The sequence below is a fragment of the Dermacentor andersoni genome, chromosome 6 (assembly GCF_023375885.2).
Source record: "Dermacentor andersoni chromosome 6, qqDerAnde1_hic_scaffold, whole genome shotgun sequence".
NCBI lineage: Eukaryota > Metazoa > Arthropoda > Arachnida > Ixodida > Ixodidae > Dermacentor > Dermacentor andersoni.
The window spans coordinates 146,955,229-146,971,873 of NC_092819.1; the positions used below are offsets into that span (position 1 = coordinate 146,955,229).

At 46.8% G+C, this 16,645-nt stretch overlaps 1 protein-coding gene across 2 annotated transcripts in view; it reads right to left on the bottom strand.

The window, feature by feature from the left end:
• Positions 1-8,435: 8,435 nt before the first annotated feature.
• Positions 8,436-16,645, bottom strand: part of LOC126523643 (neprilysin-1-like) — a 92,830-nt gene continuing 84,620 nt past the window's right edge. For both annotated transcript variants that reach the window (XM_050172241.3, XM_055066947.2), the window contains 2 exons: positions 15,077-15,139; positions 8,436-13,800 (listed from right to left, as the gene is read on the bottom strand). In XM_050172241.3, coding sequence (XP_050028198.1) covers positions 11,662-13,800; positions 15,077-15,139 — 2,202 coding nt within the window. In that variant the 3' untranslated portion in view covers positions 8,436-11,661. The remainder of the gene's footprint in view (positions 13,801-15,076; positions 15,140-16,645) is intronic.

Consider the following 16,645-nt stretch of genomic DNA (forward strand, 5'->3'; position numbering starts at 1 on the left):
AACGGCGGAGCATTCTCACAGGGCCTCGCCTATCACGTACCACGCAAGCGTAACACTCTCTGTTTTTACAGCGTATGTGCGTATTGAAATGTCATAACTGCTAACAAAAAGATTTCTTTTTGTCGCCCAGAATTCTGTGTATGCAGTACGTAAAAATAGTTACGATGGACCATTCCACGTTATGAATCCCACCAATAGTATTGCGCACCAGCAGGATGAGTGTAGGAGCGCGGATAATAAGGTAGGTAAATGTCTAACCAGATCTGTGCGCCCCCCTTAAAGCTTGCGTTTCATGGAGCACGAAGCAAAAAAGTTAGCCTTCGAAATTTGCCGAGAGAAAAATGTTTGCACAATCATATCAGGAAAAACAAAGCGTACAAATCAACACATTATTCGCTTCAGTCAATAATTATTCGAGAAAATAGGCGATAAAACACAACATAAAACCTTACTATGCTGGAAGAAACTTAGAGGGTCGCTAAAAGGCAGCACAATACGGCAGGCTGAGAAAGAAACAAAAATATTTTTTGTCCACAGCATCACTCTTATAACCGAGAAAATTATGTTAACTAACGACAAGAATGGCACCACGCCTATCGAAATACTGCACCAACTCCCGTGACAGGATTCGTTTACAACTGTACAGTCGCGAGCAAAACTTTGCGTACTAAAGGTGCTGCAATCTTTCTTTTTTCTTTCTTTTTTCGCAGCCTGTGCTTTCCGGATGAAATCAAAAGCGCCCGCCCACGCGCGTATTTGGTTAATACAATGTGTGAAACAAATTCCAGGCCATGGAGCTACTCTAGAAGATATCTTAATTTTTTTCTGATGCCGTGGTCTCCAAGCTTTTGCTCGCGACTGTACACTGTTGACAGCCATTGATAACAAACACTTAATTACGGAGTATTTCAATCCTCTAGGCATTCTCTGTGACTTGTGTAGTTCGACCTTCCTACAGGTGACTAAATCGGCCCTTATATTAAGAAAGTTTAGCGCACCTCTGTGCAAGTGCCTAACGTAAAGCAGCTAAGGGCGCCGGGCAGAGCAAAACCTCAAAGAAAGCCGGCGCAGCTATGCGAAGGTGACCCCTCGAGAGGGGGCGGTTTGAATCGCAAAAGAACTAATTCCTTCAGTTTGCGGTTTCTTTAGCAACTAATTCAGGTATACATTGCGCAGAAGAAACGTTGCATGATTTCGACAAGCACAAGCTACCAATTATAACTTCGTAAAATTTTTGAGCTTGCGATCTCCAAGCCGGACCTGGTCGACCAGCGCGAACTCGTCGCGCAGGCCCGGAGGGCGATCCAAGCCAGTGGGTTCCTGGAATAAGGGACCCTCCCACCTCGACTGACAAATCACTACTTCAAATAAAAGTTTCTTTCTCTCTCTTATGATAGCTTTAATGGTTACTTGCAAGATAATGCTCTATGCATTTTGTAGCGGGTACATGTCGCCGATGTCGCTATACGGGTGCACTGTTCATGCATATTCGCGATTGGCAGAGATCGTTCTTACGACAGCAACTAGTGACCATAGTGTGACTCGCGGCGACCGACATTCAGATCGGCGATCGCGATCTGCCCGTCGCCCCAACGAAAAAGTCTCGTGATCGGTGCCGTTCGTCTCTGCTCGTGTCGCTATCGACTCGTAAAATAGGCGTCATGCAGCATACCGCGACGTTCTACTGCTTGCGCTGCTGACTGGTTCAGCTGCTTCGAGACTCCGGTCTTGGAGCTGAAAAATCTAGCCGCGAGAAACTGAGCCGAAATCGTCACACTTCCATCAGTCGGACCGCTTGCAACTGTCGCTCGGCAATCAACTTCGTCGCGCGACCCCCGCCACTCGCCGGGGTGAACAAGCCCGTTAACCCGGGCACAACGGCGTGGCACAACCGCATATGTTCCCAAATAACTGAGGCAGAAACTATAGTGAAATATATGAATCTTGGTGTGAAACACTTGAATTTCAGCTTTGTACTTCTGTTTCGACCCCATCACGTGTCTATGGGCCGAATGCAACACAGGAACCGTACACGGTGAGTGTTACGCGAATTCACGGTCCGCAACATACAAGAGATAGAAGCTGGGTCTAAGCAGGCCCTGTTATGAAATTTTGGCGATGGGGCAAGTTGGCATCTACCGAGAAGTAACACAAAAGTACTGGGGAAATTCATATAGGCTCATCTGAAAGAAATTCCGCCCTAGCCCAGGAATTTAGCACAGCTCCCATTTTACCAGTCCCATCGAGCTACCGATTAAGCGAAGCCGATAATTTGACCTATAAGGGTATATCCCGGTTTGTGAAAAAAACTGGGGAGCACTAATTAAAAAATCTTTGTGGTAATTAGGAAAGTCGAAGTAATAAAAGCTTGCAGAATGACGCAATGTTGAGCGCGGTGCGTACAGCGCACGTCTCTGACCTTATTGTTCGTGCTTTGTATGCTCTATTTAAGTTGGCCTTTGTCCATCTCCCTTTCCGTCTTCATGAAAGGTGTCCGCTGATCCAAACATTCATGTGAAGGTGCGTTCATAAAGGGAAAATCACTGGCTTACGATATTTTGGTAGTCGACTTTGTTTTGACTGTGAAAATTAATGAAACGGATAATTCTGCCTCTGTTGAATAGTTCACAAGCTCAAATAGGATCTTATTCATTACCTAGCTTGCTTTTTCCTTTCTGTGTTTTATTCAAAACCGATATTGTTTGTATAAGCGATGTACTCCGTCTTGCTTTGGTTTTTGTTGCCTGCATTTGTACACTGATATACTGTACTTCCAGCCTGCTAAAGTTCTTTTGTGGATTGCAGTATGTGTAAAATAAATATGATTTAGACCATGCACGTGAGTTTCTTTGAAGGGCATTGAAAATCCGCCACTACATGAGTGGTATATATTGCATTTCACCTCCAACATTGCGCATGCGATATCGGCAAATACCAATAACAAGTAACAAGTAACAATGTGCATTCCTCCGCCACGTAAGTCTTGTAACCTAACCTAACCTGACCTAACCTAGCACGGACACCATGTGGTCACCGTCCTGACTACAGGGTGCCGCCGCTGCCCGGTGAAAAATAAGCTAGAAGCGGTGGCGTTCGTCGCATCACAAGAGCTAGCCAATTATAGGTAACTGCCAGCAACGCTTTTCCGGAGTTAATAAGCCGGCTGCCAGCAATATATGCGTGCACTCCCAAAAATTCGCTGCAAGGACCACCTCCTGCTATCGTCGTCTCTGCCCTAGTCTCTGGCTTCTCTTTAATGACAGGAACTTTATAGACATCACTACGTAGAGATGTCATCCCTCGATTTCAGGAGGAAGCTTGGCAGTTACGAGGACTTACATGTTAAGCCCGCAAGCTCCACACCGTCGATGGTTTGGTTTGGTTTGTTGTTGTCGTTGTTTCCTATCACGTATGCAGCTACTACCCACTGTGGGAAATTATGCAAGAAATATATGGATTATTCAAATTTATAATGAAAAATTAATTTCCGAGTAACGCTGTAGAACGTGAAATTACGCATTAAAATAAAATCAGTAAAGTCAGGTTGAATGAATAATCATTAATGTAAAAAACACAAGAAAAAGAAAAGATAGAACTTAGCAAGTGCAAACTTCATCTTCGTCGTCAGAAAAAAGCACCTGCGTATTATGCGCGTGTTGTGGTTTGTGAGTGGACGCCACTACGCGCGGTCGCCGCGAGGGAGTCTCCCGAACCGGCGGAACGATGACGAAATTTATCATTTTCGTTCTCTCTCTTGACAATGATAAATTTCATCGTCGTTACTCAGGACTCTCCGCGTATTTCAGGACTGTCAATAAAGCTTTTCCATCCATCCATCCATCCATCCATCTCTTCTCTCTCATTCCTTTTCTACTCACCCTTACCAGAATGCCGAAGAGCCGGCGAAAACACAGCGTTCCGGCTCACCTTCCCGCTTTTTAAGTTAGTAAGTACATATCGCTCTCACACGCACTCGAAAATAGTTATGATGCAAGAGCCTTTAAAACGGAATCGTTTTATACCCACATGTCTTAGAAACTTAAAACGCCGTACTTGCATCGCCGGTGACACACTTAACCGGCAAGCAAAGACGTCCTAATAAAGGCTGCTACTCAGTCTCAAAGCAAGAGAAATGGCATCACAAACTCACTTTCTCTTCGAAGATTTCAATTCAAAGCAATGCCGGAGAGAGCTGTAGGGTATAGGGTTGTTAAGAGCGATCGGGTGTAAGAATATTGAAGAAGGAGGACGTGGCTACTAGAAGAGGAAAACTGCAGGTCACACTGAGTTCACATTGAAGTCGAGGTTTGGACGGAAGGAAACCTGTCTGGTCAGGAAGGATCATGACAATAATTAAAGAGGAACCCATCACAGCAGGAAATGAAAGGCCTTTCGGCTGCTCTGACGGCCCCTAGTTCACAATTATCATTGATCACACATCACTGAGAACAAGGCTGTAGTGGCCAGCATATTCTAGGCACATTTAATAAGGCTACGGTCAGGGGGAATCTGCGGCGTTCTTCCTTCATTTTTCTTCTGTGGTCGGCGTCCTGTTCACTCGTGAACACATCTGTCTCACTCAATGATGAACGCCTCTGCTGTGGTGCCAGAGAAGAGAGCGTTGAAAAAGGAAACAAAAATTATCAAGACCCCACGCAAGAGGGGAACTGACTTCTAGGTTTCACTGTATGGAGCGTAATCCTTCGTTACACTCGCGGTCTTGCGCGCACAATAAGACAGTACCCGAGATCTACCCGAGCCTTTCTAAACGTATCAATTTATCCGGTGCAATTCCTTTCCTATGCACGAGTCCTTCCAAACCCTTTGATATATTCCTAGCCTTAGCATTTCTATTATCTTCTCTATATCTGATGGATGTTCCTGTACGCTGCGCCAGCTCTGCTGCGCATGATCCGCTCCGTACAGTGCGCCCGTCAATCACTGATAGCGGCCACGTCATCACCGCACGAAAACCGTTGTAGAACCGTTCCCATCTACAGCTTCACTGTCAAAAGAAAGGGGGAAGAAGTGTAGGCAGTAGATTCTCTCGCCAGTTCGCAAATGCAAATGAAAAAGATTTTAGAAGCAACGTTTAGACAAAATATAATTAAGTTTTCATTCGCTTAACTTATTTCTTCGGGAGCCTCTTCTATTGGACGCTGTCACAGGGATGCTTCATCAGCCGTTGAAGAATTGATCATTGTTTCAAGGCAACTGACTGGCCTCATTTCTACTACTTTGTTATTTTCCGTTCACTGGATTCCTCCCGAAATGCCTCACTTGTTTTCTTCTTCGTATTAAATGCCTTCTAATTCCATCAGCATCGTGGTCAATCCCCCCCCCCCCCCATAGTAGGTATAAGCCATCAACTGAGGCCAAAAATATAGAATTAAGTGTACCTCCACATTAGGATAAGGACGGTTGCGTGCTTTCCTTTAGCCATTGTTCATTCAAGAGCGTCACTGCCAGACTTATGATATTGTACAGGCACCGAACACTTCCTGAGAGGAAAGGGCGTTGCTTTGACAAGCGCCAATCATGACGAAGTGGCGAAGCCAGCGGGAGATGGTGCAGTGGGAAAGCATCACTGCCACCACAAGTGAGCCTACTTAGACATAGCAAGGCTCGCCATAATGAACCGCGAAGTAATGCAAGTGACGCAAGGACAAGGAGGACTCTCTTGCATCGTCCTTAGCTATAAGAGACAGTTATGTCTTAGCATCCCCAACTGCTGAGTACGCAACAGTCATGCACGCTGGGTGTGCAACTAAGTTTCTTTGTTAGACGATTTTAGCTGCACCTTTCGGTATGCGTTGCTGTAGAATGCAAGAGCGCTAATTCACTGCTGCAGTACCTTCACCAAACAGGGCTACAGGCATTTATTTGATGCCGTTCGTCAACTTTTCGAATATGTACCTTACGGCAAATACCCGAGTAAAAGAAAGCGACGGAGTCAAGGCCATCACTCGCATTGCCTACCTTAACAATAGGGAGCTTGAGATCTTGTGCACTGCGGACACAAATCGCCGGGTTTGCACAAGAAAACAAAAGGGGTGCAAAAGAACGCAAGCAGGGTGTGGTGCTTTGGGTGCGCGAGATCTAAAACGCTCCAATTACACTCTTACGCTTTCACCGAATGCGAGCGCTTTCCGAAGCACACTTCAAAATTTGCACGTGAACAATACTCAGGCACACAACGATGCATTTGCTTTTTAACAACGCGTATCACTTAAGTATATCGTCGTCGTCGTCATCATCATCGTCATCTTTTTGTGTCCACTGCAGGACAAAATGTTTTCCTCTCTCCAACTCTGGGCGACCCAGCAGGCCTACGAAGCGGCGAAGAGGCAAGACCTCGACGTCCCATCGTGAGAGGCCTAGGCCCAGCCGACAGAACTGCTGGTGTTCATTAAAGTTTACTCTCTCTCTCTCCACTTCCCTTTAACATTTACCGCCGGCTTCTTGCCCAATCACCTGCAATGAGTAAGCGCCACAAGTGAGGAGCAAGCAAGCAAGCATCTCCGAGCGATCTCCGATTACTCCTTCCTTGCGCCAGGCGATTCCAACTTGCGCCTGCAAATTACCTAATTGCATCGCTACACCAAATTAAAGCCGTCCTCGAATGCGCTTCCCATTCCTGGACGCCATTCTGTAACTCTAATGGTGCAAAGTTATCTGCGCCCCACGTATCATTACATGGCTTGGCCAGCTCCATTATTTTCTCTTGCTGTCAACTTATTGTCAGAATATTGGCTATCCCCGTGTGTTTACTGATCCACACCGCTCTCCTCCTGTCTCTTAACGCTACGCCGAACAATTTCGTTCCATCGCGCATTGTGTTGTCCTTAACTTGTTCCCGATCGCCTTTGTTGCATGTACATACGTTAAGCTAAACCTGCATAGCGCGAGTTTTGTACCGCATGCGTATGCGGTACAGAACAACCACTGTTAGAAGCATAACGGCGAGAAACTAGAACCAAGCACCCCTCATAAATTCATTTCGTCTAAGTCTTCAATAGGAAACGCACTTGTTGCGTATTAACACGTCTGGCTCTAGCGTCGAGAAGGATTCGGTGTTCCATCTCATGATGGTACGTACACATTTAGCTCGCCTCATGCAGACGGGACACGTTGTCGGGTTAAGTATTTCCCTGCTGTGAAACAAGTCAGGTAATCTCTGCAGTAACTTCTATTCCAAATTAAGAATATAATTCTGCATTCAAGTCATACAACAAAATACATGGTTCTTTCATTTGGATCAAAACTTCTGGACGCGTTTCAGACGCTGTAAAGGAAAGAGACAGAGAGAGAGAAGGCAGGGTTCTTAGCCGTGGGAAGTGGCTCGTAGCATGGCTGCCCTATCCAGTGGAATAGGTCAACAAAAGCAGAATGAGAAGCAGCTAATGTGTGAACGCACGGATAGGACAACGCAGTCAAGGGCACTCGCACAAGCAAGTCGCTTTGCAAAAGTGCAAAAGTACCGTCACTGCTTTCTGGACCAATGATCGCTTTGGTGGTATTGCAGTAGCGTCTGCACAAACAGTGGACGATCGTCCAGTCACCGCTATATAATGGACGTAGTACGCTTTCGCATATCAAATTAGGAACAGTGGCTCAATAATGGGTTGACCCTCTCTTCGCACCCACATGCGTCTCCTGCGCATTGAACCGTCCCAGTTTGTGCTGAATGCGGTACGCGGTACCGTGAGGAATACTACTTGAAGCTCACTAAAATAAACGAGAAGACACCGACAGAGGCTTCAGAAGATAAAGGAAGGAATATCTTTTTTTTTTGTTCTGATTATCTTATTCTGATTAGGCCGAGCAACAGGCAAAGAGTGTACACTTAAAAACGCCCCAATAGCCGACCGTGATCTGTGTGGAGCAGTGTGTGATTATCAAGCACAATCGTAATTGCCGGCCCTGTCGTGATCGCCTAGTGGCTTTGGCGTTGTGCTGGTAAACCTGAGGACGCGGGATCCGACCCCGCGTCCTCGGGAAATGCAGCCGCGGCGACTGCATTTCAACGGGGGTGAAATGCAAGAACGCTCATGTACCGTGCATGGGGGGCACATTAAAGAGCCCCAGGTGGTCTGAATTATCCGGAGTCCCCCACTACGGCGTGCTGCATAATCATACCTTGGTTTTGGCACGGGAATCTCCAGAATTAATGATTGCCTGTGCGCGTGCCAATTTGATTCGTACGTTATCAATAAATTCGCAAATTTTAAAAATGGTAACTGTGTGGAAATGACCGTTTTCAAGGTAATGCCACTTCATTTTTCTATCTGCCTAATGTCTCTTGTTCGTGCCACCCAGGGAGGTTTCAATGTCCACCAGATGTCATCGTGCATGCAATGAAGTGAGCTAGCATACAGGTTCTCTAAATGGATTAGTAGGTGTGTTTCTGAAAATGATCACACCATCATGAAGAGTAGGGTGAAACAACGCTTTATAGAGATTTCGGTTAGGTTAAGTCTTTGTTCGTCCACACTTGAATATATGTACAGTTCACGGCATGTATGCCACAGGCAACACGTTAACAAGTGCTACGCGATAAAATTGTCGTCAGACAATGAAACAGTTGAATCAATACAAACAACACAGTTCACTCAACAGATTTTTTGTGTAAGAAATACTTTCAGCTCAGTGTATGGGGCATAAATAATGTACACGGGCTAAAAAGACCACACCTTACACAAACACGAGTTGTAAGAGTACACCTGAATAATATTTCTTGCATTTTTGAACGTTTGCGTGCAACAAATTTAGCTACCTGCCTTGCTCAATACTGTATATTTTGTTAAGAGTGCGAACTATGGTGGTTGTTCTTTGCTATAGCTAAATAGAGTAACAACGCATGGCACAGCACAATCAAGAGAGAACAGATGGAGTGCTGACTACCAACCAAAGTTTATAGTGCACAAAAAGCAATAGGACCAGGGAATTTTTTAGAACAGGTTTGCTTAGCCCCAAGTGCATGAAGAAATAATAAGCAAGACAGAGCACTGCACACATTTATACATTGTAGTCATTCAGCCCGGCACATCTAAAGCTAACGCTCCGTCCTTTTCCTTCAGACTAGTGAGTCCTACGCACTGCGACTCCGTCAATGTTCTGAAATTGTGCACTCCTGTATCACCTTGTCTCTGCGCAAATAAATATTAAAGTTAAACATCGCGACCCCATCTATTGCGTCACGAACATTCGCCGTCATATGTTTAGCAAATCTATATATAGACTGTACATCCTTCTCACAGAGCTCCTATATCTCCCCGTCACGTTTACCGCACTTTCGGATATAACGCAAAAACAAACGTATGCTATCGTTGGTCGCGCGTCCGCGACGTCATCGCCACGTCACCACGCAACGCTACTCCGCGAAGTTCTGATTTTAGTCGGTTGTTGATGAGCGTGTGCTTTGAAGTGTGCGAAAGTTTTTAACTACTTAGTGGAACCAAGAGAGCGAAAATGTGTACATTGCCCCCAGCCCCGGAGCCTTTGGTTCAATGTTACGCAACCCCAGAGCTCAGCCGCCATGCCCACACGTGAGGACGAGTAGCGATGAAACTTTGCAGTACCCTGAGGATAAAACCCACGTACTCCCTTGTTTGAGCTAACGCCGAGTATCTGTGCATCGTAAGAAATATTCGGAGACTTGTGAAATGTGCATAGCAGTGTTGTGAAAAGAAAGTCCCGCTCGACTACGCTAAAGAACGCTGCCCGAAGGGAGAGTCCTATTTTCGGGGCAACGCATTTATCAGCGACCAAATACATGAGTGAATGTAGGATTATGACTGATGAGTTAAACATATAAAATTGACTAAACTCATTACCGTAAGTTGGAATTGCACAAATGCTCTAAAATTGCGCAAAAGCGCTCTAGTCATGTCTACTGAGCAGACGTGCTGAGCCATGCTGTTGAGCAGCGGTTTCGCGATATCCTTACGCCAGAGAAGTGGAGAGATTGCTCTCCAGTTGGCAGTGCATTAAAACGCGCTCTTAGTGCACAGCACTACAAAGCGTATCTATCAAATTACTGAGTGATATTCGCGAAAGTAACATCTTAAATGTGATAAGAGTCGTTCTTTATCGTTCCTTTTTTTTTTTTTTTTTTTGCTGAAACTATAAGATTTGAGTACGGACTGTTTCTATCCATACTTAAACATATGCTGTGAAATAACCAATAAGGTGCTCAGTCAATCTGTTGTTACTACACTCATTTACATTTGTAGCCGCTAATAACTTCTATATCAACAAAGATTATTATGGCCAACTGGTCACATACAATAAAAACCACTTCTTGAAGAAAGTGCTCACAGGATAGTCGCATTCATTTACCACCGCATGCCCGTGTAACCTATGGCACTACATGTATTACATATATCTGAACAATTCTTGACAATAATAACGACACGCTCTTCGACAGGGACCAAAAAATTAAAGCAGTGGCATCGAACAGCTAAAAACAATGAGGAAATAAATAGCATTGAGAGATGTTGTGCAGGTTCGCCATTTCTTATTTTGCACTTTGCCCTCTATAATGTTTCTGTGACAACCAGACAAAAAAAACTGAACAGATATCTGTGTCTTCATTGCTTCATTGTTTTATCATTTGTTGAAATACTGACTGTGTTTCTCTATTTGTTTCGATCGTGATCGAGTGAATTTTTCGCAATACTTCTGAATATTTTATGGATTTTCTTAATGCGTATATCTACCTATTGTTTGAATTATCTTGTAGTTTTCTGCAGTTTTCCAGCATTTCTCGCATATTGATTTTCTCCTATACATGTATGGAATCGATACCACTGCATGGCCATGCTGCGGTGGCCGGACCCAGTCAAGCAATTCTCAGGCTTTTTGTCCGTGCTCCAAACATCTGACAGATGTTGAACAAGCCTGAACTGAATTGAATTTGTAGGCAATATTAGCGATGCTGCGCCATTTGTTTACTTTCTTTGTCCTAGCGGCGAATCCTTGGACTTAAAAATGCGCGCGTAAAGCGCGTACAGCTGACTAGCAATGCTGATGCGATAAATAATGCCCATTGCGCTCACACAAAAAAGTGAAAGCAGCTTGTATGCTTGTCACAACTAAGTCACTGAAGACTGTTATAAGCATCGTCAAAACAAATGATAAAACGTGGTAATCTTTTGTACACAGGATAGGACAGCCACAGAATTGAGCTCTCTGGCTTTTCATGTAAAAAACAGTAAATACACGTTCGGAAGACCGAAACCAACAGGTACAGGAGGACACCTCCCAACGAACTAAAACTGCGTCCGTCGCTAAGACTGAGAGAACTGCCATGCCACCACAGTTGCGAATAGCGTGTCCATATCTGGTAGTGTCTTTTTCACCATGCAGACCACTCGCAGCGAGCGGCGCGGTAAAACGAGCACCTGAGTTCAAGTCAGACGTAAGAGAGCACGAGTGAGCACTAAACACGGTTTGGCTGGAAAAGTTGTCCGTCATTGAGCGTCCCACCAAAACACTTGTGTCATCGGGAAGTGTCCGCAGATATGGCTGGGAAAGAAAGCACGCACTCGTTCACACAACGCGAATGTTCGCCACATGGCGCTGAACCGTGCCATTTACTGGAGTTGCAGAACACAGCGCCGGCCCATTTCCTTTGTGCAACCGGAGTCACTGATTAGTTCACCAGAAGCTGCACTTTTCTTTCGGGTTCATTTGAGACTCGGCACTGCAGTTGAAGGCGGCCGCGAACTCGGGCATGTTCATCAACGGCATGTTACACCTTACGCTGAAGTCCGGATAACGGTCGCTAGGGCGAGAATTGGAGCACCACTTGTAGCAGAACGCTATGAAGAACAACTGGTCGCTGGTCACTCCCGGCAATCCCTGCAACTCCAACGATGTGCCGGGCTCGTCCTTTGTCTTGAGGTAGGCGTCGTAGAGTCCCGACAGCCCGATGAAGTCCGCCATTATTTCAGAATCTGTGACGTCGTCCGGCTCGCTGAACTCTTCCTCCAGCGGCATGTAGGAGTTCCGGATGCAGATAGCGCGCTTTTCGTACTCGGCCTTGGACGCCGGCGTCCACCATTCTCTTTCGACGTTGTTGTCGTCTCGACGCCGGTTGGAAACATCGAACGCGTGCATCATCTCGTGCGCGGCGAGGTGGCCTGCCGAGGCGTAGTCGACGGCCGGTACCGTACCAAAGAAAGGAGGCAGCAAAAGCCCCATGCCCACAACCATGGTGTTGAGAGGCGGCTTATATATGGCGTTCACCAGGGCCATGTCATCGTTTAAGCGCACCGGGGCAGGACGCTCCGAAAGGCTCTCCAACGCCTTCCTGCTGGTAGACCGCGAGGCGCTAAGCCAGTTGCTCACGAACGAGGGTCCCGCGTTCTCGTACGCTTCGTAATAACGATCGAGGGAGTCGTCGTCCTGCGCGCCTTCCGGGTAGCCGACTATCTTCTTCATCCTCGCCAGTTTTCTCACAGCTATCTCCCTCGTGCCGTCTTCCATCCACGATGACTCAGCGATTCGCAACCTGAGTGCCTCCGCGATGCTGGACACCATTTCTTCGGCCTTCGATACCGTGTCTGTGGTCACCGACGCGTGGTAGAACGCGGCGTAAGCCGCCGTGTGCATCACTTTCGACGTGTGCTTCAGGCAGCGGTTCTCCCACTGAGAAATGGGGCTGCTCATTTGAAACGAACCAGAACGACTGACGTGGACCATTTGCCTCAACTGTCTGGACAGGTCAAAGCTCATCCAGAGGCGAAGGTGATTCGGGTCTGGAATTTTCTGAAAAACCTTCGCAAGGAACGTTACCAGGTATCGTGTCTGGAATGCGACGTAATGTTCGCCAGGTAACAGTGCGCCTGTGATGTTCCCCATGTAGTAGTTCCAGTTGTCACCTTTCTTGCTCAAGATGGCCTTCTCCATTGTGCGTAGCAGCAAAACCAGCCTTTCCCTCGCGTCCGGCGCCTCGTCCTCGTACGCGTCCCTTCCGAGCTTTATAAGATAATCCTCGATTGTTCCTATCGTCGGTGCAAGATCGCGGATCAGATCGTCGCCGAGCCCGAGCCACCGGAGATGTTGCTCAATCGCCTTGTCGCTTGCCCGGTACCCGTCGTAGAGAGACCGCCGCATGCTGAGAACTACGTGCAGACGCTCCGCATTACCCGGGATAGTGTCCACCCTGACGTCGAACAGCGTCGGGAGGCCGTAAGTGAGCGGAAAATCGAGCATCACGTACGCCGGGTCCACGTCAGACTGAACCTCGAACGTCGCGTTGCGGCCACGAAGGAAGCCGACGATATCCGCGCTGGGGTCCTGACCCGAAGGGGCGTGCTCTTCGTCGCCGAAGAGATCCACGCAGGACTGGAACAGCCCGGCCGCCTTCTGCACAGCCGTCTGGCCGTCCATGGGCACCGACGTGTTTCGCAGGGCGCCGATCACCGACCGCCTGATCCACAGAGCCTGCTGACCGAACACGCTGGTCAACCTCGAGCTCGGGGCCAGCTTCCATCGCGTGCACACGTGTTTGTGGAAGTCCTGGCAAGCGTCGTACTTGGGCGACAGCGACCGGTTGTACAAGTCCGACACGGCCTGGCACTGTGCGGTGCCGCACGGCGGTCCCGGCAGTACAGCGGGCCCGGTCGCAGGTTCGGCGTGATGATCGCTGCGCACGGGCACCAGGTCCAGGCCGAACACTGTGCCCAGGGCCGCTGCAGTGAGCACTAAGAGAGTCGCGATGACGCCTGCCGCGACCATGGCCTTCTTTCCGCAGCACTTCCTCTTTGTGGACCCGCTGACACGCTGCGATTCCTGCGTTGAAAGACGAGGGCCACGTATGTGAAAAAAAGCGCAGCTAGCGAAAAAATCAACATGTTATTCAGCGCGCCCTTAATGAAACTATGGACTTCCGAGCTTGCTGCTGATGTCAGCCGCGCGCTATGAGTGAGCTCGCGAGTGCATACTACTACGTCGTTCCCCTCCCCCCTCCCCCCCCTGCTTTTTGCACACTCGAAGCAGCTGTTGCAGGAAACAAAAGGAGAAGCCGGCGCTCTATGAGAGAAAGCTGTGCACACACTGGGGTCTGCTACCACAAAAGAAAAGAGCTGCATTCGCTGTGCTTTTCTGACTCTTCTGTTTCAGCGTTGAGACGTGCACGCGAAAGCGGTTCATTTTCTTCGATAGCCTCGCAGTAGTCTGACGGTGGAGTTTCTCCAAGTGTGACTTTCATTTGTTGGTTCTCAATCACCTGTGGATGGATGTTACTTAGCAGGTACTCTAATTTTCATTCCAATTTAAAGGTATTTGCACAATTCTGCGCTGGCTCGTACTACTTAGTGCAAAAAGACTCATTACGCGATGAGCGAAGGACTTGCTTTCATGTTGCCTTTCAGTATGCGATGCAGCACATTTTGTAGTTTTGTACGAAGTACGCAGACGTACGTAAGATAGCGCAAGTGGCAAACGCTGAAAAATAAAGCGACAGCATGCAATAATGAATACTCAGCTCTCCATTTTCTATCTCATGCTTGCTTTTTCCTCTTTGCGTCTTTAATAGAGGTCCTTTTCACGCACGGATTGTACTACCAGTGCGTACTGTCGCTAAACATTAAATAAAACTGGAGAATACGAATTGGGCTTAAAGAAATCAAGTGTACGCAAAGCGGTAACCGTGGACGATATAACTGCGCATGGAATAGGGCGTCTGTTCGAGCTATTTGGCCTCTTAACATAACCCACAATATATTAAAATTTATCCTGTGTGACGAGTAATCGCGACGTGCAGGTTCTCTAAAATCTCTCTCCTGCAAGCACTGCTAAAAAATGCGACAAATTACGCATCGTCTCCTCTGCAGTGCAGTCATTGCTTACTGTTTATTTTATTCTCTATTCACGACATTCATGCTCGCAGATGCTCGCACGATTACGGTGCCACCCTCGGGCACACAAGAGCTTCACTATAGTGCATAAAACGAAGACTCGTGATGCTTAGTCGTTTGAACAAGCAGAAGTATAGTGCGCACAACAATGCAGAGTTGCACAAGAGTTTCACAAGAGTACTAGCTTCCACTTTGAATCGCACACTCACTCGGTCCAGTTGACCGCTGACGGTGAAGATTCCTCGAGTGCCGTTGGTCACGTGATCTCCAGGCTGCAACGGAAGCAGAGGAAATGAAGTCTTAGCTGTCACGTTACGTGCCCCGCGCTTCAAGCTAATCACGAAAAAAAAGGGTACTAAAATACCGTCTGTCTAAATTCGTCTAAAGCAGGCACGTGGCGAGTATCGAAAGCAGCTGTCAGCAACGAAGGAACTAAGAAGCGTTTACAAATCGGGAGCAGTTTAATACAAACGTTCGTAAAGGACAATAATGAGTCTGCAGTGGTACAGTATTCGCCCCCCCCCCTTCTGATATCATTAAATGCCACGTATACTGCATAGGTCATAAGCCCTGCTCAAGAATTATTTTTTTAGTCCAACGTCTTCCACGTTTCTCGGCTTTTATTATTATTTCGAGAGAAATCGCTGAGCCAGATTTAACTGAGCACACTATTTCCCTTTATCGTTTTCATGGCAGTATGTACCAAAAATGTAGGTGCGAGAAACGTGAGATCCCCACAGATATTCTTTACCAGTTTTCTTTTCTATTGGAGAATGCGTTCATGTACTATATAGCATAATTATGACATTCTATCGCCTATTCGTCATCATCAGCCTAATACGCTCACTGCATGTTATAGGTGTCCCGTGCAGAAGTGATATCACCTCCGTTCGGAGTGAATCAGATGCACCTCATGCCTGAAATTATCGTTACTTTAATACAGCACGACATGAACAAGAACGGACAGAAAAGAACACACAGTAGAAGCCCTCTATCCCGGTTCGTATGCTATTGCCGAGCTACATTCAGGGAATAAAGCATTTCAAATAGCTATAAAAAAATATGTTTTATTTCTTCGGAAATTCGTCTATGCCACCCCTTTTCATTATATGTCAGCTTCGCCTCCGTCCCATCTTCCTTGCACCGGTTCCGTGACCCTTTTTTGTACTACGCATTAGGTGCATACACTAGTTCCATTTATTTCTCTTACCTCAAGCGATATATTATTCACTACCGTTCTAGCTATTACACGCATTGCAGCCTTTCAGTCGCTTGAGGTAATATCACGTTCCTTTCCATCGCCTGTTACATGATGCCTTAACTATACTTCGCAGGGTTGTCTCTGTGTCTCTTTCGCACACTAAAACCCGCCCGGAACTGACCACTTGAGAGCGCTCTGACAGCAAGAAAAAAAAAAACGTCGTGAAAATCAGCTGCTAAACTTCATTACAAATGTAAGTGGCGTACGTTATAGACAACCACAATTTACGGTCGCTTTTTCAGACTCGCTCATCTTGGAAATAAAGCACGAGTGCTGCCTCACAGCTATTTTCAGCGTCGCCGGAGCACCTTGAGCCGGCCATGTAAACGATATTTCGAGTCATCAATATCCGAGAGATTAACACCGCTTTTTCCTCCTTATGTGACCTTAAATACCGCAAACATGACAACGATCACATTCTACTGGCAATGTTGGGCGCGTTGTGACCGCACTTGACGCGATTTTTTTTTTCGGCATTGAGGTTAATGGGGGGGTCTCTCGTCAGGTCAGCTGCACA